The following is a 21,074-nucleotide window of genomic DNA, read 5'->3' as shown; positions in this document are numbered from 1 at the left end:
TATTCTATTTCGAGGATATTTCAAATTCTAAATATTGTCTCTTGTTTGGTATTAAAATTCTTTTCTTTGCTTTTGTTTTTACATAAATGGTCGTACATGGATTACAGATTAATATGAAGTAAAACGTTTAAAAGGAATGAAAAAGTAGGAAAAAAGCAAATGCGGTGGAAGTTGCATGCTCAGATCTTACGGCAAAAAGTCTGCTACAAGTTGAGAAATGAGAACAGGTTCAATGCATCTCCCCTTTGAACCACAATAATGTAAGGCAAATAAAATTACAAAACGAGTTTCACGATTTGATTGCTTCCAATTAAACCAGGGAGAGGGGGAAGGAGAAGAATATACCTGCCATCTGCAAATATACTTGGTCTAAAAAATGAGATATTATTTTATTTCAACAACAACAAATCAAGACTTGTATTGAATAAGAGTTGATGTTTTAGCCTTTTCTTTTAAAACAAAAACAAGATTGAGTGCGATTTGCTAGTTCAGTCTTGGTGAGAAATTATTTTGAACCCACGGTGAAACTAAGAACAAGCAGAGTCCACACTTTTTGACTACTGGACCACTGCTGAATCAATGATGTTACATCAATCCAACTAAAGCCGACTTTTGACAAATAATTAAATTAAAAATAACTAATAAAAAAAAAGAGGGCAACATTGGTTTTCGTCAAAGCTGGTTGAATAGTAGTATAACAATCATAATTTTGAGGGAAAACAACAGAGGTAAATTCACTAATCCTATTTTATCCTTAAAACCTATATACAGTTGAACCCAAAACCAATACTCTCTTTGAACTTCAATTTTGTCAAGCCGCAAGGACTAGCACTTTTATGGTTCCCTGACTGTTAGCAGTTAGCATGGTAGGGCTATCGCTCTTCCAACACACCGCACTTATGAAGTGCGATCCACCCCCATCTTCATCTGCATCCTCCATCTCTTGTGAACCAAATCTATGCCATGTTACCGGTTTCGATATTTCCTGCAATTATTACCCAAAGATTATGAAACTCCAAAACCCCCAACAATAGAACTAACCAACGATTAAACCTCCACAACCACAAATCTCAATAAATCAGTATAACCCATGAAGATTGCAATTTGATGGTTTTCCTTACCTTGTGGTACACGTACACTTCATTTGTTTCGCTGCCGCATGCAATATATTCACTGTTTACAGTGAGGCCTACGAAATTCTTCTCATTTGTATGGCCTTTAAAAGTTCGAAGCTGCAAGTAAACCACATTGATATCAATGAAAAAGATTCCACAAGTACAAGACAAATAGCCTCTTAAATAAATGTTTGCCAGTATACTTTCTAGCTCCTATTCCAGAACTCATTACGTAAATAAAAATGGCTTTGGTTTACATCTCCAGAACAACACCACAGAGGCTTTCCTACCACTACTCACCGCATTTTTACCCACCAAGGAAATAAATGAGCAAAATAAGAAAATTACAATATGAAATGAACAAACAAAAAACTGAAAGGAAAACATGGAAACAGACTAATAGCTCAAAATGCACAGTACTAAGAGCTAATTTAGCATTTTTTTTGCAATTATAAAAGCTTAGTTTAAAATATATGCTTTTGAGAAGTGTTGGGAAAACAATGCTATGAAAAAATATAGTTTCTTAGTTTTAAGTGTTTAACATTACAGTACAAAAAAATATATTGTGAAAAATTAAAATTTCCATTTTAGATATGACATTTGAACTTATAAAACAAATCAATTTAAATAACAATCAAATTAGTTAATATTACAATATATGAAATATATATATTCTAAATACTTTTTAAGCAATTAATACAAATTTTTTTTGTAAAATTATAAATAAATAAACATATTTTAGATATTAAAATCACATACAACCATAACCCTTATGAATTTAAATATAAAATGTTGTGTATTTGATATAAATTTTGAAAAGGAAAATAATTGCATACCCAATATAATCATTACAAAAAAAACATATATTAAATATTAAAATTTAAAGTGGATTTTATATCTAATATAATTGTATATGCTATAACCAATATAAATATGGGTAATTTTATAATTTCTCATCAAAGCTAGCTATTCTCAAAAGCTAAAGGCACTTAAATCCGGTTTTTTGTTTGGATTTCAAAGCCAAAGGTGAAACCTAGTTGTTCAGCGTTGCTTTTGCTGTCAAAAAGTGCTTTTAGACAGCCAAATGCAATGCTAAACGGGCCCTAACTCTAGGTGTAAATTAATGGAGACCTTTTCTTAAATCTTCCAATGCTAAACAGATCATTTTATTTGGAAGACTCTAGTCAACATTTAGAGCATATAAAACAAATTATCCTTAACATGTTACATTATACATTTCTGAACCGGCTTCTCAAAATGTAGAGTAGGTCAAGTTTCACTGCTTTTCGAGAAGCCATAGCATTGAAAGCATCAATTTAGAGACTAGAAAATTTTAACTTAAATCAATAAGAGCTAAATGAAAAAAATTATCTGGGATAAGGCATAATTATGAAATAATGAACCAATATTAACACATTACTCACCGGCAGATTCTCCTTCACATCCCATAACCTTAGTGTGCTATCTGTAGATGCAGAAGCAAGTTCATTTTCAGACAAGAATTTCACATATGAGACCGCTTTCTTGTGCCCACTGAACACATGAAGTGGACTACTGATGTTTCTTAAATCATAATAGTGGATGTGATGATCTGCTGAACCAACCTGCATAAGCCACAAAGTTTCATAGTTTTTCAGTTGTTCTTTCCATAAAAGAAAAGTAGTTCTTATTTAGCATTCCTAAGCTAGCAAGACTAGTAAATGCAGTCTGTAAAAACAGAAAACATGCATATAAAGCAATTTCAAAGTTTAACTCCTTCAAAATTGGCCTTGTGACTGTGAAGTAGCTTCCTTAAAATACTGACGAACTTAAATAAATTATCTATGACAGAATTTCTTGGCGTAGTTACAAACATTAAGAGTAATTTAATTTGGGAAAAATATTCCAGCTTCAAAGAAAATAGAAAAGAAAATGCATTTTTTTTTTTTTGCAACACACAATCTTTCAACCATTATGAAACTGAAACAAATAAATCCATACCGCAATGAAATTGCTAGATCCAGGATTATACTTGACACAACATATATTTGCTTTCATGTCAATATTAATAACACTGGCCTCCTGCTTTGTGCACCAAACTTTCACCTGGTCAATTAACAAAAACACATCCATGTTATGATTAGTAAACAATGAACTTTCCCTTGCTGATGATGAAAGCTTAAAGCAAATGAAACCATGATATGGTTAAAGATAAATGCTTCACGTAACTCGTAAATAAAAATCTAGTATTCATGTCAAGAACCTTGACTAGATTACTTAACCATATCTTGCAAGTGTCAACCCATTTATCTGTTACACCCTTGTCTTCACATGATAAGATATAGACTAGCTAAAATATAATTGACAATGTTACAGCCCCATGTGGAGATAATGAATAATTATCTCCTGAATCTCTCCTTCCAAAATGCAATGATAAGATATTGTAAACTGATTAAGTAAAGCAGTATTACTCGGTATAGGATATGGAATATGTCAGCGTACCTTGCAATCATCACTACCAGATACAAGCATTGAGGGGTCTGTCCGTGAGAAATCAACACTCCATGCTCGTTTTTCATGTTCTTCATATTCCATTAGACTCTGTGAAAGTGATTAAAACAATATGAAACATAGAATAATAAGGTTGGAAAATCTAGTTTGAAATGAAAATTATAACAAGTCTAAGAAATGGACTATATTGTCAGGTCAATTAGTAAACCATAACAATTCCTCATTACCTGACGTGTTGTTACATCCCACACGGTTACTATCCCCTCATAGTCACTACTAGCTATATGATTCTTCCAATGCTTGTTCCAACTCAAGCAACTTAGTTTAGAACGCGTGGACATCTCCACAACAGGACAGTGTACATCTGCTAGTTCATTTAGGACCTAGAAAACAACTGCGTAGTCAATAAGAGTCGGTATAGCTAAAGATTGGAAGGAAAAGTAGCAAATTATTAACTGTGAACTTTCTTTTTCAGTATGCAGATCCATTAATATGGCATCAATAACTTCAACAAAATACCAGCCTCCTTCTCAAGGTTGTTACAAATCAATACAAGAGAAAACAACAGTGGGTGCAAGACTAACCCAGAATATAAATGGTTGTTAAATGTACAGAAAAGGCATCCATAGAAAATGCTCTAAAACAACATTTACTGTTTTCCTGCTTCTGTATAAAATGGGGGCGGAGAACAGTACTATACTGTAGTACATTTCCCTTGTCAATTGCGAGCAACAATAATGGTAAACAGAGCCAATTGTGAAAGGTTTCAGAAATTCAGTATCTTACCATTGAGAGATCAAAAACTTTAATGCGCCGAGACACTCCAGCTGTAGCGAACAACTCATCATCACGGTCAAATTCTATGCTGCAATTACCATGATCCATTCAAAACAAATTCAGCAGTCTTGCATATATACAAAGAATGAGCACTAAACTGATTCTGGAGTTGATTTATTTGCAAGAAAAATACCAAGATTCACAGACTAAGCTTCCTAATCCAGAAAGAAAAAAAATCCACTGCTTTGTCTTAGACACACTATATTTCAGTGAAAGTGAAATCAGGCACTCCTGAGAGAAGAAAGAAAGGAATTCAGAACATCCTGGCTACTCCCTAACAATGGTCACCAGCCTCTGTTTTCTTTGGGTGTAATGCCTGTATTTTGAAGCTACTTTCCTTCGTTAATAATATTCATTTCTGCCAGCTCTTGTTACTTTATAAATGTAGTTTGGACTCTGGTTTTTGTAGATGCTAATACAATTAAAATCTGCTCTTTGTAGACAAACTATGGATCTCTGATCCATACCCAAGATCAACTTCAGGATCTTAGGATCATTTTCAATCAGGAAGGACTGTTGTACAAAACATAATACTATGTAATTGTGATCCTATTTCCATTTGTTTGAAGAAGATAACATGTAACAAAAGGATTCTTATACATACAAATCATAGCTTGAACTTGGAATGAGAATGAATATATTAATGATGCATCTTCACCTTTTAGTTTTTCAGCCCAATAAATCACAACACTCTTGGAAAAGAATAACTTCTTATCCATTGAATATTATATGAATCGAGTTCACAGCCTAATAGAACTTAGAAGTAGAGGGTACTTTGGTGGGATCCTTGCGGACAGAAATTGTAGTTGAGAGTACATATCGTCCACTCTTAAAAGTACCTATCTGTTTGAAAAAGGTAAAAGAGTGCTCTGGGCCCATAAAAGATAAGGAAGGATTTAAAACCACACAGTTTCATCTTGATGATGACTTATGGAGTCCAGACCATATGGTTTTACTTAAATGCCAAAATCATCTAGATTATAGAATAACTTGTAAAAGGTACAAGCATATAAAACTTGTTTGGAAAATGGTGAATCAAGCCATCAATCAGTGGAGTCCACATGTTAGTGTGCAGTTTCATAAAAATGAAGTTCTGATTTCTGTAAAGCTGATTGAAATCAGATTGATTTTTAACTTTTACTAGTATTGAACAAAAACATTAACACATCCAACTATGATATTCAATTCCATTTTTACCAGTACTGTGTAACATCACAGAATAATACATTTCTAAACAATTTTAAATCAACATAATAATACATTTTTCTACAATATTAAAACAACATTTAGATGCAAGAATCTCACCTTGATACTATATTGGCTGAATGAAAGAGATCTCCAAGCCTCACTTCAGCAATGACTCTTAGTCGACTGGTAGAGAGGAATCAAAAGGAAAATCTGGTGATAAACTGAAGTACAACAGGAAAAGGAAAAGGGAGAGGAAGGGGATGGAAGGTGTTAATGTCAACTTATGTCCACTACATAATTGAAAAGTGGCATCCATACCTGTATTGAGTAAAAGTACTTAGCACAGACTGAAAATCTGCAAGACCCGCATTATAACCCTCTCTATGAATGACATTTTTATCACTTTCTTGCTTAATATGCAGCTGGTTTGCCAACTGACGTCGCTTTTGCAGGTAACACTCTTGTAGGTCATTAAACTGTGGCCAAGGGTGAAAAAGTAAAGTGAATTTAGGCCTGAAAAGAATAATGAATCAATAAAGGTTTAATGTTTTAAGCTGAGTCAACTATAAATGACATCTCCAGACAAAAAACAATTGCACAATAAACCAATTAGAACACGTTTTCATGATGATTGACCTCTCATATAAAATGATGAAAATTTGAAGTTACGTCTGCCAATTGCCAGGCTCAACTATTAACAACAAAATCACTCAATGGCAAATTGTTCTTCAAATATACCTGTAAGATCATTAGCTGGAGCATCTAACTGTAAATGGCAAGGCATCCATCTATGATATTATAACATTCTATCAGAAACCACTAACGTAAAGACCAAATCAGTCTTTTATGTGATTCACAGAGCTCTATGAAGCAAGAGAAAAGTACTTATAGCAAACTCCAACTAGTTCATACTAAGTTTAATCAAACCAAGAAAAAGTGTTAATGTTAATCCTTAATAGGTTTTTGGCCACCTTTTTTTTTTTTCAGCAACCAAATGAAATTCAGGTCTTAAAGTTATTTTGCATTATTGCCAATTGCAACTATGTAAGATTAAAGCATATACCAAACAAAAATTTGCTACTGAAACCTTCTAAAATCACAAACCTGGGCATGAATCCGCTTTTTTCTTGCAACAGAGAGACCAGATTGATTGAACCCTTGTGAGTCCGCTCCACTTAAGGCATCTTTTCTCTGACTAACATGGCCACTCAACTGTGTCTTTCCATCTATTTTCTTGTTTTGAAGATTCCCTGCAGGCATCCCTCCTCTGATATTTAGAGAACTAGAGACAATTCCACTATTGTTCTTGTCCATGGATGAAGACCATGGCTTTCTTGTGCTAGAATCATCTCCAAGCATCCGCAATTTCACAGAGTATCTATCTCTTGCACGATACAAATCCACTCTATGTCTCTCCACAGAATTTATGTCCTCTTTAATAAACTGAAGATCAGTTTGTATCTACAGAAAGGAAACGAATCTTGTCAGCAACCTACCGAAAAAGAAAAGTGAATATTTCCAGCAAAAAAAATCAGATCAAAGCAATTATCAATTAAGGTAGCTATTTGTACTAATATGTGCACATAACGGTTAAATTAAAGTAAGAGACAATATACTAGAGCTACTGAAGAACAAATATCACAATTAATGAAATATCTATGAGCAGGGAAAAAACAACACACCCAGAACTGATCAGTCAAACTGAAGAATGAATTGGATAGAACATAATGATGGTTCAAAAATAGTGAACAGGAAAAAAAAGTGCCATAAAGAAAATGCAATGGACCTCATTTAGTTCATCAACTTTTTGCTTCCTTAAGCACTGTAAGAAATCCAGCAGTATTTGCATATTTCTCTCAGCTTCTTCCTGTTCCATTTTTCTCTTCTTCTCTGCAAGGAGGGACAAAAGGTTGTCCAGCTCCTTGATTGTAACCTCATAACCCTGTAAAGAATCAAATTTAGTTGGAAAAACTGCTAAGTAAAAGAAATTACGGGCTCATCCACTACTGTTCAATTTAAAGAGACATCAAATGTGACTCTTGGTTGACAGCAGCAGGAGGAAATAAATAATATATTAAAACTACTATTCATGAAAATTCACTATAAACCCTTGGAAGCTCACAGCTGGAAGCTTAAAACCAATTGTATACTATCATTATCAGGCAACTTAAATACTATGGAAGGGGGCATTTCGTGCCCTAAAGTGAGAAAAGTAATAGCAACAATTCTTGGTAATCAAGGATAATATGCCATCTATAGAGTAACTACACATACATCTATAGATAACAAAGCTGGACCTACTCCCAGCTTTGGGATAAAAAGTAATCCCAATTCCCACTTTTGATCATTCTAGCACCTCTAAGACATTCATGCATCTGCACCACTATACCTAGCAATCACAATCCAAGTACCTTAAATATGCCGCAAGTAAAACACTATATTGACTGTAATGAAAGATCAGGTCAATGAATAAACCGATGCACTTAATTTAGTATGCCTTCTTTGTGCATGGCATTCCAAAAAGATGGTAAGAAAAGCAGCACTCAAGATGTATTTTGTTGTTAGTCTGAGCCTGTGTGTGTGAAAGATAGAGGAAGGGACATAATTAGCAAATCACCCCAGGGGGGAACTTGAATTAGAAACACCAACGCATAAATTCCTTGATATAACAAATGAAAATTTTAGATTTCTTCCAAAAAAAACAACTAACCTGTTGTAACGCCTGACGAAACTGTTCCACAGGGGATGCAGTTTTTGATATTTGACGAGCTGAAGTCTTCTTCAAAAGCTACAAATGTGGTACAGAGAAATTATATAATGATAAGCTCACCTCTGGAGTAGAAGTACACCATTTCAAGATATAATTACATGACCATAAAACAGTCTAACTACACTATTTAGGAAATCATGTAGTCAGTCATAACAAGACAACTAAGATGATCTAAATAAAACCAAGACAAGGTTACCCCATTAAATTCGGTATTCTAAATTTTAAATGTTCAAGTTTGATATTGGATCATTATCTGAAGCATTTTGATCTAGGACATTGAATATCTTGAAATATGATATTCCAGGAAATAGAGAGTGGGAATCACCAAGAAATAAACTCCTGGGACCCTCTGTTGAACTGTTTTCAGCGCTGACTACTGGGTATAAAAATTCTAAACCCACTAAGACTCCACCAAGTACACCGTGAAAGCATAGGGAAAATAATTGTAAGATAAAAGAGAGACAAGCAAGATAATAGCTGTGCCAGTTATCAGTGAGGCGATTGATATTCACTTTCAATCCACATAGGAGCTAAACTTGAACCATACAAGTAAATCGTCGCTGGATACAAGACATCTAAAAGGGTTGGTGTGTTCTAGTAACAAGAAGATTCCAATCATATCCAAGTCAAGCATTATTTTCAAAGAAATTAAAAAAAAAAACAGAACCTTAAATAACCATGATATTTAAAATTGATTCAATCATATATGTTCGAAACATAATTAAATCCAAATTGGAGCTAATAAAGAGCAAAGAGAACCAACCTTATCGAGCAAAATATTGGGGAAGAGCTGATTATTAGTGAGAAATTGAGAGCAACAAGGGCAATCGCTCTTGTTTCGAAGATGGGTAATTATACACATGTAGCAAAAGCTGTGACCGCAAGACGTGAGGAAGGCGTCCTTAATTATCTGCATACAAATCGGACACAGCAAGTCCTTATCCACCTCGGCATCTTCTGAAACAGCAGCGGAGGCAGCTTCGAGTGGAACTTCCTCCAAGGAAGATGGCTTAGAGTCCGGCTTGACCGCCGGCACACGAGGGTCGGTGCCAGTTGAGAATTCTTCAATGTTTTTAGTTACAGTTTTTGGATTTGACGTGTGCAGCGATAAATAAACAAAATTTCTGCTTAGAATAAAATAAAATTTAGAGAGAAAGAGAGAGAGAGAACCAAATGAGCGGTTTTCCTTTCTGAGGGTAAAAACAGACCACGCCATCAGTGGAAGTGGGCTTTTAGAACTTTTGGTTTTTTATCTTGTAATTGGATAGGGCTACCTATACAGAGAGAGAACTAATTTTTGAATCCCTCGATATTGCTTTTATTTTTGTTATAAAATTAGAGGTTAAACTATATGTTGATTTTTTGTTATTTGGCCTTTTTTAGGCTTTTTTTTTTAATTTAGGGAAATTATGCCCTCCAACTTCTGTATGTTATTTATAAAGCAACATTTTTGGGTATCCGAAAAGTTTGAACTCGTGGTCGCATAACGACCGTCAACTGCCTCCCCCATTATACCTCGATCCATGACCGCATAACGGTTATCGATTGAGACTTCTACATAAATTTTTACCCGTGACCATACAAAACAAATCACCTAAGTGCCCAACTTCCCCAAGATAGGTTTTGGAGGTAATGGTCCCATCTCGGCAGGATATATGAAATGTGTATGTCTTAGAGCGATATCGCACCACTGGAGATGCAAGAATGCCTCGAACAATCCAAATTTGCTAATTGAAAAGGATAAAATTTGCTAATTGAGCAAATCGTAAAGTATAAATGGTTGGTTCTGGAAGTCAAGTGGTTTTAGAAAATGAGATATTGGAACCTCATTTCTATAAATTGATATTTACGAGAGTGTTATTAGGGTCATATTAAAAATTGGTTAAGAAATTTTAATGTTTAGATAGTTAATTAATTAAAAAGGACTAAATTGTAAAAGATAAAAAAAAGTTGAATTCTATGTGATAAAAGGATAAAATGGCTATGAAATTCTTAACTAATGGACTTAAATGGTAAATATACCATTTGATTTTATGATGGACAGTTTTGAGTGATTAAATAAATGAAATTTGGATAATTTTTAAAGGACAAATTGATAATTTGGTAAATTAATAACATAAACTAATAGTAAAACAAAGTGATCATCTTCTTGCTTGAGATACGAATAATCGAAAACTCCATGGGAGAACTTGGAAGATTCGGCCAAACATATTCCATGCATGTTGGTGTTTTTGAGGTTAGTTTTTAGTGATTTTTATGTTTTTGAGCTCGTACTAGCTTAATCTAACTAGCTCGGGGGTCAATTTGTTAAACTGTTAAAATTTTAGGGATTTCCATGAATGGTTTAAGTGTGTTTGTGGATTTAATTGATAGGTTATTAAGCTTGGATGTTAAATCGAAGTATTTTGTTAAGTGATTTTTAGTAATTTTAATGTTAAAGGATTAATTTGTTAAAAGAGTAAAATTCATGGGATTTAATTTGAAATTTTGATGAGTATAGGTTGTTTAGATATCCTATAAAAATTAGCTAACCTGAATTTTAGCTAAAAATATAACATCCTCAAAACTCCCATAGTCTAAAATAATATGAGATAAAATTTTAGCGAAATAAGGTATAAGATCATAGAAAATGAAAGTTACAATATATCAAAAGAGGGTTAAATCAAGAAGCACGGCATGATGTATTAAGGAAGGGACTAAATTGCAAATATGCAAAAAATTTTATGGCACAAGCATAAATGTAACATCCCTACAATTGATATATAATAAAAGTAGTAATAAATTGAATAATGTATAATTGATTTTTCGATAAAATGAGAAAATGAGATAAAGTGGATAAAAGAGAATATTGAGTATTAAAATGATAATAATAATGATTAAGAAGTAGGTTTTAGTATATTGATTTAAAGTAAAGGCTAAATAGTAAATATGTGGAAAGTTTTTGGCTTAAGTGTAAATATTCAAAATTTAGGGGATCGAAGTGTGCAAACGAGAAAGTTGAACGACCAAAAGTGAAAATGATCCAATTTAATAAGATATGGAATTGGCATGTAAGGACCAAATTGAATAGGTGAAGAATTGTGAGGGACTAAATAATAATTTTATCAAATTAAGTGATGATTCAAGGATGAAATTTTGAAAGATCATAAAGGGCAAAATAGTCAATTAGCAAGAGGGAGAGTTCTAGAATGTAATGATGATGTTGATGATTTTTTGGTGATTTTTTTAATTAATTAATTAGTTAAGTATTATTTTATTAATATTTTGCTTAGATGTTTATTAATATTTTATTTAGAAAGATGGTAATATAAAAAGAGAGGAAGGATGAAGGAAATGGATCATCCTTCCAACGTGAGTGAAAAATTGAGAAAAGAAGTTTTTTTTTCTTTACAATTTAGTCTTTTGCTATGAAAACCTACATTTTACCCAAAATTTTTGAAAATTTCCTTAGATATTAAAGAGAGAAGATGAAGTAGAGATTCTAAATAATATGTTCATCAATTTAAAAGCAAGAAAATAGTAGATGAAAGTGGAGAAAATGAGAAGAAAAAGGAAGGAAAGTGATGAAGATGAGAAAAGCATGGAAATGAAGAAGAAATGAAGAAGAAATGAAGAAATTCTTGACAAAGGAGGTAAGTTTCATACTAAACCTACTTGTATTTCAATAGATTGAGTTAAAGATGTTTTGAGTAAGACATATGAAACATGTATTTAATCTAAATACTAGAAATAGAAAGTATTTGATGAAGAATAGAGACTTAAAACACTAAATTGGTAAGAGAGAATGTGATTTGTATGGTGAAAAGTACTAAGATTGAGAAATGAATATGTAATCTACACATAAACATAAGTGTCTAAATTGTATAGTATAATCAAAAGTATGGCAATTATGTGTGAATGAATGAAAGATAGTGCAAATAACCATGGAAAAGAAAAAAAAATTCATTAAAACAGTTTGGACAACAACAGTGACTTAGCTTTGAACATTCACCAAAAATTATAGAAATTTATTTAGAGATTGAATTAAATATGTAATTAAATATTATTGAGTTTAGTTTCATATGGAAGAAACGAAATTTTATAGTTTTAGATATATTAATTTTCGTGAAACAAGGTTGGAGTGGATTTAGGTTCCCCTGTTTTGACTTTGGAAAATCATAAAAAATTGTAAAAAAATTATTAGGGTTTTAAATTTATATGTTTAAATTCTTAATGAGCCTATTTTCAAGAGAAACAAATGGAAACATCATCCAAACCCCGTACTAAGAGATAATTAATTTTTAGTAAAGAAAGGTCAAAGCTATTAAACAGCAGAACAAAGACAAATTTGAAGAATTTACTGTACTTATTGGCTAAGTCATAAATTCTAAAATTTTTATGGTAAAAATATATTTGAGTCTAATTTCAAAAACATCAAGCGGGTCTTAATTTTGAATTTTGTAGCTCAAGATATAAATAATTTAGTGACTATGACTCAAGTGGACAACTTTGATATTAACACATAAGTAAATAGTGGAATTATAGATAATGTTACATATAAGCATGTTATATACTAAAAGTTAAAGATTCTAATAAATATATACATAAAGGATGTGGAATGGAGAGGAGGAGGAGGAAAAAAATATATGAATATATATAGTAGACGAATTTGAAATGTTTCAAAATGGTTGTAAGTGATGGAATGATTAGTACATGTGAGTATGTTTAAACGAATTGATAAAATAATAAGTGAATAATTGTTAATTGATGTGATATTGAATTCTTTGTTAAAATTTTATGAAGAATTAAATTGATTGGAAAAATTTAGAAATAAATATGAAATATACGTAAAGTGGGTAAACTACTTTTGAAAGTGCAAGTCCTCCAATGGTCTTATTTGTAAAACTTTAATATTTGTGTTAATTTTATATACTTTGTTATCTTTGATTGAATATCATGTTTTTATGAGGACTTGATATTAGAAATAGATGTAAGTGGATTATATGTAAAATGAAGTGGCAGTTATGACATCTGAATATATATTCAGGTAATGATATATAAAAATAAATAAATAAAAATAAAACGTGGAACTTGTAAAAAAATGGAGACGACGTCAAGATGACAAGTTTGTCATGTCACGACATGGAAACCCCAACGTCGCGATGACAGTTCAGAAATTTTTATGAACTTTACAGTTTGACCTTTGATTAATTGTGGATGTTTTAATGAGCTCCTTTAACTCATTATTAGTTCTATCGTAAATTCAATTATTACTAAAATGAGTTAACGATCTACATTAATTAAATAATATGATAAATTGATCTGAAATTTTCATTAGTTGCTTCGGCAACGAATGTGATATCCTGATGCCTTGACTCGACGATCGGGTTGGGTATGGGGGTGTTACAAAAAATGGTTAATTTGCAAGTTTCAAGTTTAGGGACTAAATCGCATAAAAGGTAAAACATTGGGGTTAATTTTTTAAATTTCCCATTGATAAGGGTTATAATTTGAATTAATTATATTAAGTTATTTGAATGGTTTAATTGAATAAAAATTATTATTTAGATCAAGAAACGAGCCAAACGGATCAAAACTGTGGAAAGCTAAGTGTCGGATTAGTCATCGGCTTCGTTTTTACAACTGTATTTGTTAAGGTAAGTTCGTATAAGGATTAAAATCATTATTTTCTATTTTGGATGGATGCAAATAAATATTTATGCTATGTTTAAATTAAATTGATAAAAGTGTGATTAATTGTTATTATGAATCAACTAGAGAAATTAATCAAATTAAATGATATATTTGAAAATATGCATTTCATATATGTATAATGTAATGGTATTTTAGACTGAAATCAAAGGATATGAACAAGGAAATGTCCTTGTGAATACTTAAGATACAAATGACATGTCATTAAGGATTATATGGTTTCGGGTGCTGGTTCTGGATGTCCTACCGATGGCTGAGGTCATGCATTTTTTGCGGATTCTCCACAGCTCCCATGAGCAACATCATGTAACTAACATCTTGACTCACAGCTCGTGTGAGTAGGCCCATTTCATAGCTCGTGTGAACATTACAGAAAAGGTTTCAATTACATGTACAGGCACACTTTGTGTGAGCATGGTTCCCGAGTATCTGATATTATTCTATTTGGTTTAACAAGAAATTAAGGGTTAAAATGAAAAGGTACGTATTTGGATTGAAAATACGGAATGGAAAATGGAACGTAAGTATTTGGATTGAAAATGTAACATTTGAATTATGTGGATGAATGATTTATATGGTGAAATTCTTTTTATGATATCAACGGGTAAGTAAAGTTTTAATAAGTATGTAGATATATGAAACGAACCATGATTTGGGGTAATTATATGGATTGTAGAGGTATGTGAAATGGTAAGTAAAAGATTATTAATTATATATGTATGAGCAATGAATCATGGAATTGAAATATTGATATGTCACATGCCATGCTTTGATTTGAATTACATATGAATTGTACCCTTACTAACCTTGTGAGGTTGTGTGTATAGGGAAGGAAATTTGGCATATGTCATATTGAAAGTATGTTTGATTGTTTAACTTAATATGTTTGGTAAGTTTAAGTTCATTTATACGAGCTTACCAAGCGTTATTTGCTTACGTAGTTATATTTTATGTTTTGTAGATCATCGGAAAGCTCGAACGGTTGGAATCAATGTTAGAGCATGATCGCACTATCCATCGATCCATTTTGGTAGCTTTTGGATATTTTGACTTATGGTTATAAATGGCATGTATAGGGTTGTATGTTAAATTAGTATGTTTTGGATTGTGTCAAGCTTTGGTATGCCTAATACCTTTTGTTAATAGTTGTGGATGGTCTTTTGAAATTAGGAAAGAAATGGTTGATTGATATGTTTTTGGATGGTTGAATTCGTATGTTTTGAAAGTAATAAGAGTGTGTTGCTAACTTGACCATGTGATATCTTTTGAGCTTATGCTTAACTTATTTGCATATGTATATGTCTTTACATTAGTTGGTATATGCTTAAGTTAATAGGTGAATTTGGTCACTTAAGTATGTCTTATGAAAAAGTATGGCTAAGAGGTATGATTTGAGAATGAATTAACTAAATGATGTGTATGTGATGTATGTTTTGGTCATGAACTTATGGTGTTGAAATTAATGTGTTTTAGGTGAATAAATTGTGGTGTCTAACGTAGGCACATTGGTTAGATTTATATTGAATGATTTTTTACATGTTTTAGGTGACTTTGAATGTGATTTATGCATGTGAAAGTCGTTATAGATGGTATGGCTTAATGGGTAAGAAATGGTTTGTTTTAAGGGTGGTTAAGGGAGCACACGACCTGGGACGCAGGCTATCACACGGCCGTGTGCCTCACACGATCACCCCACACAGTTGTGTGTCATTTAAATTTTAGTGCAGAATAAACCACACGGATTCAAAGAGTTACATGGCCTGGCGACATGGTAGTGTGACCCTATTTCGAATACTCACATGGGCAAACACATGAGTTGGGACACGGCCGTGTGTCCTAACTTCGAATGTCAACAAGGTTTGGGATATGTCATACGGCCTGGCCACACGGGAGAAGCATAAGAGAATGGAAAATAAAGAAAAAAAAGTTAAAAAAATATAAAAGAAAAAAAATTAAATTGCTCAAAATGAAAAAATATAGGGGCTAGTTGTAGAATATAATCTAAAATTTTCGTTTGAAATGATAATTTAACATGCCACATCAACTTACCGTTACGCTGTTAACGGCAATTAATGGCTCAGTGACTAAAATGTTACAACACGATAACGTAAGTGATTAAAACGTAACATTTCAAATATAAGTGACTAAAATGTAACCCGAGGTAAACAAAAGTGACTATTTTTGTTGTTTACCCAAAAAAAAAAACTTCAAATAAAAATTTCTCAAATTTCATATTGTTATTCATCTCAACAACAATTTCGATTTTTTTTAACATCTTAATTTTTGGTATTCTTTTTTTTTAATTTTCAGCATAATGTTTAGAAATCAACCTTTTTTTCTAAACAAATAAAATATCAATTGGTAAAAGAAATCTAGCATTTGCAACGCAGCTTTCATCTCTATAGCTTTCAATGCCAAAAATCTTTGTCTTCAACCTAGCCTACATCTCCAGTGGTGTCGTAAAAAAATTCAAGGTGTTGACATAAACGATGGGGTGGTTGGGTTCGATGGTATCGGTGATGACAAATCCACAAAGAGCCATTTGCAGCAAGTTTTGAACAAGGAAAGAAAGTGGGTCATCATTCTCTCTCAGATCGAAATTACTATCCTACTCTATCAATATGTACGTATATGTATATTTGTATCTAAGATAGCTTTAAAGCAAGTGAAACCCCTTGGAATTCGATGAAAGAAAACAAAGGGTAAAAGAAAAAGATGATAGAGAGTTGAGGGAAAGGGTTTTAGTGGGCAAAAGAGAATTTGAGTGGTGAGTGGTGAGCATCGTTTTGGGGAAATTTTAAGCTAAAAGCCAAAGTAAAGAGAAAGAAATGGGAGAGAAAGAGGAAGTGTTTTGTCATCAGAATCTGAATGGGAAGTTGTCATTCGAGGTTGGTGGCTATGATGATGGAGGGAGAGGGTTAGAGCAGCGAGAGAGAAGATGAAAATAGAAAATAAGATATGTTCCAACATTTATTCATAAATGGATACAAGTGACTTTATAATGTGGACACCCGTGACCATCAATGTCATGAGTAGATTAAAACACGTAAATGTTGTGACAAAAAAAACCATGTAAATGCATACATGTTAATAAAAAGTTCAGGTGTAAGGGAAGGACGAACAATCACACAATAGTGTAAAAATCCTTTTTAAGTGGTCAAAGAGTGTTAGAATAAGTATTTGAGAGTTTTAAAGGTTTTTCAAGAGAGTATTTTTATGAAAAATATCCGAGTAGATGGTCATAGAATTGGGATCATATATATTTTTAGAGGTTGGCACCCCAATGCGGTAAAACTATTCTTTATTTTTTAGTTCAAAACGTAGATGGGCAAATATTCATCTATTTGGGTATGCAATGCTTTGTTAGTTAGCATAATCCCATGGTTAGACCTCTGTTCGTTAGGCTAATGGATGTCCGCTATATTTGGCGATGGGTATGTCCTCCTCTAAGCAAAGTACCGGAACCAGCCTTTAGACGAGAGATGATTTCATGATTATCTTAATCTGAGGCCGAACAGTACCGATGTCGGATACTGATACATAACCCAAATGAATCCATGTAAATAAGGTCATATCTAAACATGGCCATCAACATGTCAACGCAAGTCCCTATCAACCCAGTTTATCATCAACGCAATTCACTTTCATTGTTTGACCTCAAAAATGGTCACTTCTCTAGCTCTTTCCGCGCCACCTACTTCTTTGATTTTTACTACTGCCACATAATTCAAACATTTAGTAAGTTATAAATTATTACCTTTAATTTGTTCCCATTCCTTGCTTCCATCCTGCAGGTACAACAAACAAATCTGTTTCTAGAATATTGCTCTTCAATTTTCATGCCAATACCTATCATAAAAGTATGCGCATTCCACCCATTTTTTAGCAACATAGGATAACTCAACAGGGCCTGCGATTATAGCAAAGACTACTATTTTGGTTCATTTGTAATTTGGCCACTATAAAAACTAGAAAAACAAAAACTGGCTGGTGGTGCAGTGGAGCACAAGAAAACTTTAGGATGCTTAACTTTTCAAGTGTTTTGACATTATTAGTATTATTCTTTGTGTCACCAAATGTTTTGGCCATTGATAAGGTGTTTCCAGGCAATGCTAAGGATGTTGATATCATAATAAAATCCTCAATCAGTGATGACGATGATACTATCTGCAAATCGCTTGTGCAGACTCAAGGTTACGCCTGTGAAGAACATAAAGTAATGACATTGATTTCAGCTTAGAATTATGTCCTTCAACTTTGTAACATCCAATGACTGCTGTCAAAAACCTTTCTAATTGTTCTTCCAGGTTACTGCGAAAGATGGTTACATCCTTAGCGTGCAGCGGATTCCAGTAGGGCGGTCTGGTAAGACAGCGAGCAAACCGCCGGTGCTGCTACAACATGGGCTATTAGTGGTTAGTCACTGTAAAACATTAATCTCCATGCTTGAATGACATGATAATTGTCAATAACGTAGCATGTAATATGGTGACAGGATGCCGCAGCATGGTTGCTGAACACTCCAGATGAATCTTTAGGTTTCATTTTAGCGGATAATGGCTTCGATGTGTGGCTTGCGAACACACGCGGAACTAAATATAGTCGTGGACATACGTCTTTGAGTTCGAATGATTCGGTTCGAACTTTTATATGTATCGTACTCCATGATTAGAATATTTTGCTATGGAGTTCATTACTCATATTTTTTTTGCGTGCAGGCTTACTGGGAATGGTCGTGGGATGAATTAGTCCAGTATGATCTTTCAGCTCTTGTCCAATATGTTCAGTACAAAACTGGGCAGAAGTTGCATTATGTTGGGCATTCCTTGGTAAAGTCACTGTAAACTTTTTTTTTTGTTCCAAACCATCTATTATGGAATATAATGGCTGATGCTAAGGAAAAAAACCTTCGAAAATATACTATTTTAGGGAACTTTGATCGCTTTAGCTGCCTTTTCCGAACAAGGTAAGCTGATAAACATGTTCAAATCAGCTGCTTTGCTTAGTCCAATTGCTCACCTCAATCAGATTCCGTCGCAATTAACAAAAGAAGCTGCACAGCTGCATATAGCCGAAGTAAGATCTCTTAGTATATCGTTTTCTAGTGTGAATTTTAACTTATTTTATTCGGATTCGTATCAGATACTTGTATGTATCCGATACGGGTCTATTTAAATTTCTTTTAAAAGTACTTTTATGTATTTGGTGGGTCTTAGAGAGGGTCATATATAGGCAACTCCATCAATTTAACAGTTTCCTATGGTTTGACAAACAGGAATTATACAGCTTGGGTTACCGTCAATTTCCTCCAGGATGGTGAGAATTAATGAAGCATTGGTTCTTAATTTTTAAGCAGTCCAAGAAAAGAGATTAGAATGCTAATTCCCAACCTGCATAAAGAACGTAAAATCTCAATGGTTCTTTGATGGAACAGGGACGTCCTAGGCCCAATTCTGGAAAAGATATGCAATGAACCAGGCACTAATTGCTCCGAGTTAATGACTGCTTTAACAGGTCCCTTTCCCAGCTTTGCTCGTTATAAATCCTTGACATCAATGTTTGCTTCTTCTTCTTCTTCTTTTTTTTCTATTCTTAATGGTGAAAGAATGATGGCCGATCACAGGCCCAAACTGCTGTATAAATTCTTCAAGGGCAGGCGAGTTACTTAAACATGAACCCCAACCAACTGCAACTAAGAACATAATCCACTTGTCTCAAAGTAAGTGCCTTTAACGTCCATAATCTTTGATCCATTTGTCTTTTTTAATTACTGTGGCTCTTTGGGTTTGTTGTCGAACAGTGATAAGAACAGGGACCATAGCCATGTACGATTACGGTAGTGAAGATGAGAACAAGGAACACTACGGGCAATCGGATCCCCCAGCATACAACATGAAAAACATCCCGAAAGAGCTCCCTCTTTTCCTTGGCTATGGTGGTCAAGACATGCTTGCTGATGCTAACGATGTTAAGGCCTTGCTAAATGACCTCAAAGATCACGACAATGGAGAGCTGGTTGAAGTATACAGCGAGGAATATGCTCATGCAGATTTTGTTCTTGGTGTGAATGCTAGTAAAGTCGTCTATGATCCTATGATTTCCTTCTTCGACATCCATTCATCTTGAACTTCAACTTCACATTTAACAGAATTTGTATATGAAGATTCTGTGCCGAAACAAAATTTAAGCTTAAGTTCTCTTGTGCAAAGACAAACTTTTTTATTTTGGGGGGGGGGGGGGGTTAATTTGTAGATTAACTCTATACATTTTTTAAGCATTTGGTACTAAAAATCTGTGGTTTGGTTTTTTAATTTTACTGGGATAAAATTATTACTATATTTATTGCAACAATTAAGAGAATATGAGTTTAAGCTTACTTAAACACCTTTTTCCTTTGATTAAAGGATACAAGAATGGATAAAAGTTAGTCCTTGTATAAAACTAGTCACCTATTGCCAATGAGGCATTGTTATTATTGGTTAAGGTGGAGACCTTGGATCTTTAAACACTTAAGTTTCAGTCTCACCCTCCATTATTACTATGTTTGGTGCCGCATTGTTACGTTATTTGGTTTTATCCTGTTTAAATTTGATTTAAATAAAAAAATATTTTAAATTTAAATATATTTATAAAAATGTTTTTAAATTTTTATTAATATTTTAAACAGTAAAATGAATCGAGCCCACTAAAAATTAATCTAGAATTTCTTTAAAATCAGGTAGGCTTATGAATAGCTTTACATTACAATGACATTGACATGGTTCAGTTTATCAAATACTATATCTCTATGTATCAAATCAAAGTCACCTTAGAATTTTTCATGTTAATCTTTTTCCATTTTTTGTTTAAAATGTTAAGAATTAAAAATCCTAAACTTTTTCATGTGAAACAAACACGTGTTACTAAAAAACCTTCTTGAAGCTTCGTCTCCACTTCAAACTGATTATGTTTATTTGAAAATTTGCAATAATTTCTTGCAAGTC

The 21,074-nt window shown here is 33.1% G+C and overlaps 2 protein-coding genes across 2 annotated transcripts; one reads left to right on the top strand and one right to left on the bottom strand.

Moving 5' to 3' along the window:
• Positions 1–623: 623 nt before the first annotated feature.
• On the bottom strand, positions 624–9,631 carry LOC107912628 (E3 ubiquitin-protein ligase COP1). The gene is made up of 13 exons (XM_016840900.2): positions 9,164–9,631; positions 8,341–8,418; positions 7,417–7,572; positions 6,735–7,091; positions 5,949–6,106; positions 5,748–5,813; positions 4,392–4,470; positions 3,833–3,988; positions 3,597–3,695; positions 3,096–3,200; positions 2,540–2,719; positions 1,122–1,232; positions 624–985 (listed from the first exon to the last, which is right to left on the bottom strand). Exons 1-13 carry the CDS (start codon positions 9,614–9,616, stop codon positions 812–814), a joined length of 2,172 nt encoding a protein of 723 aa, XP_016696389.2. The 5' UTR covers positions 9,617–9,631; the 3' UTR covers positions 624–811.
• Positions 9,632–17,521: 7,890 nt separating this feature from the next.
• Positions 17,522–20,320, top strand: LOC107910982 (triacylglycerol lipase 2). The gene is made up of 10 exons (XM_016838889.2): positions 17,522–17,525; positions 18,147–18,307; positions 18,399–18,506; positions 18,587–18,727; positions 18,810–18,920; positions 19,021–19,167; positions 19,367–19,407; positions 19,526–19,605; positions 19,715–19,810; positions 19,892–20,320. The coding sequence occupies exons 1-10, from the start codon at positions 17,522–17,524 to the stop codon at positions 20,215–20,217; spliced, it is 1,215 nt and encodes a 404-aa protein (XP_016694378.1). The 3' UTR covers positions 20,218–20,320.
• Positions 20,321–21,074: the final 754 nt, after the last annotated feature.

The sequence above is a fragment of the Gossypium hirsutum genome, chromosome D11 (genome assembly GCF_007990345.1).
Source record: "Gossypium hirsutum isolate 1008001.06 chromosome D11, Gossypium_hirsutum_v2.1, whole genome shotgun sequence".
NCBI classification, from domain to species: domain Eukaryota; kingdom Viridiplantae; phylum Streptophyta; class Magnoliopsida; order Malvales; family Malvaceae; genus Gossypium; species Gossypium hirsutum.
This window is presented reverse-complemented; position numbering and strand designations above follow the sequence as displayed.

Coding starts and splice junctions, on each gene's coding strand:
- LOC107912628 (XM_016840900.2), bottom strand. CDS start 9,616: ATGGCGTGGTCTGTTTTTACCCTCAGAAAGGAAAACCGCTCATTTGGT. Junction 7,092..7,416: donor AAGTTGATGAACTAAATGAG/GTCCATTGCATT, acceptor TCCTTTCTGTAG/ATACAAACTGATCTTCAGTT. Junction 6,107..6,734: donor AAAAGCGGATTCATGCCCAG/GTTTGTGATTTT, acceptor CCTTGGCCACAG/TTTAATGACCTACAAGAGTG.
- LOC107910982 (XM_016838889.2), top strand. Junction 18,308..18,398: donor ACGCCTGTGAAGAACATAAA/GTAATGACATTG, acceptor TTGTTCTTCCAG/GTTACTGCGAAAGATGGTTA. Junction 19,606..19,714: donor GTTAATGACTGCTTTAACAG/GTCCCTTTCCCA, acceptor GGCCGATCACAG/GCCCAAACTGCTGTATAAAT.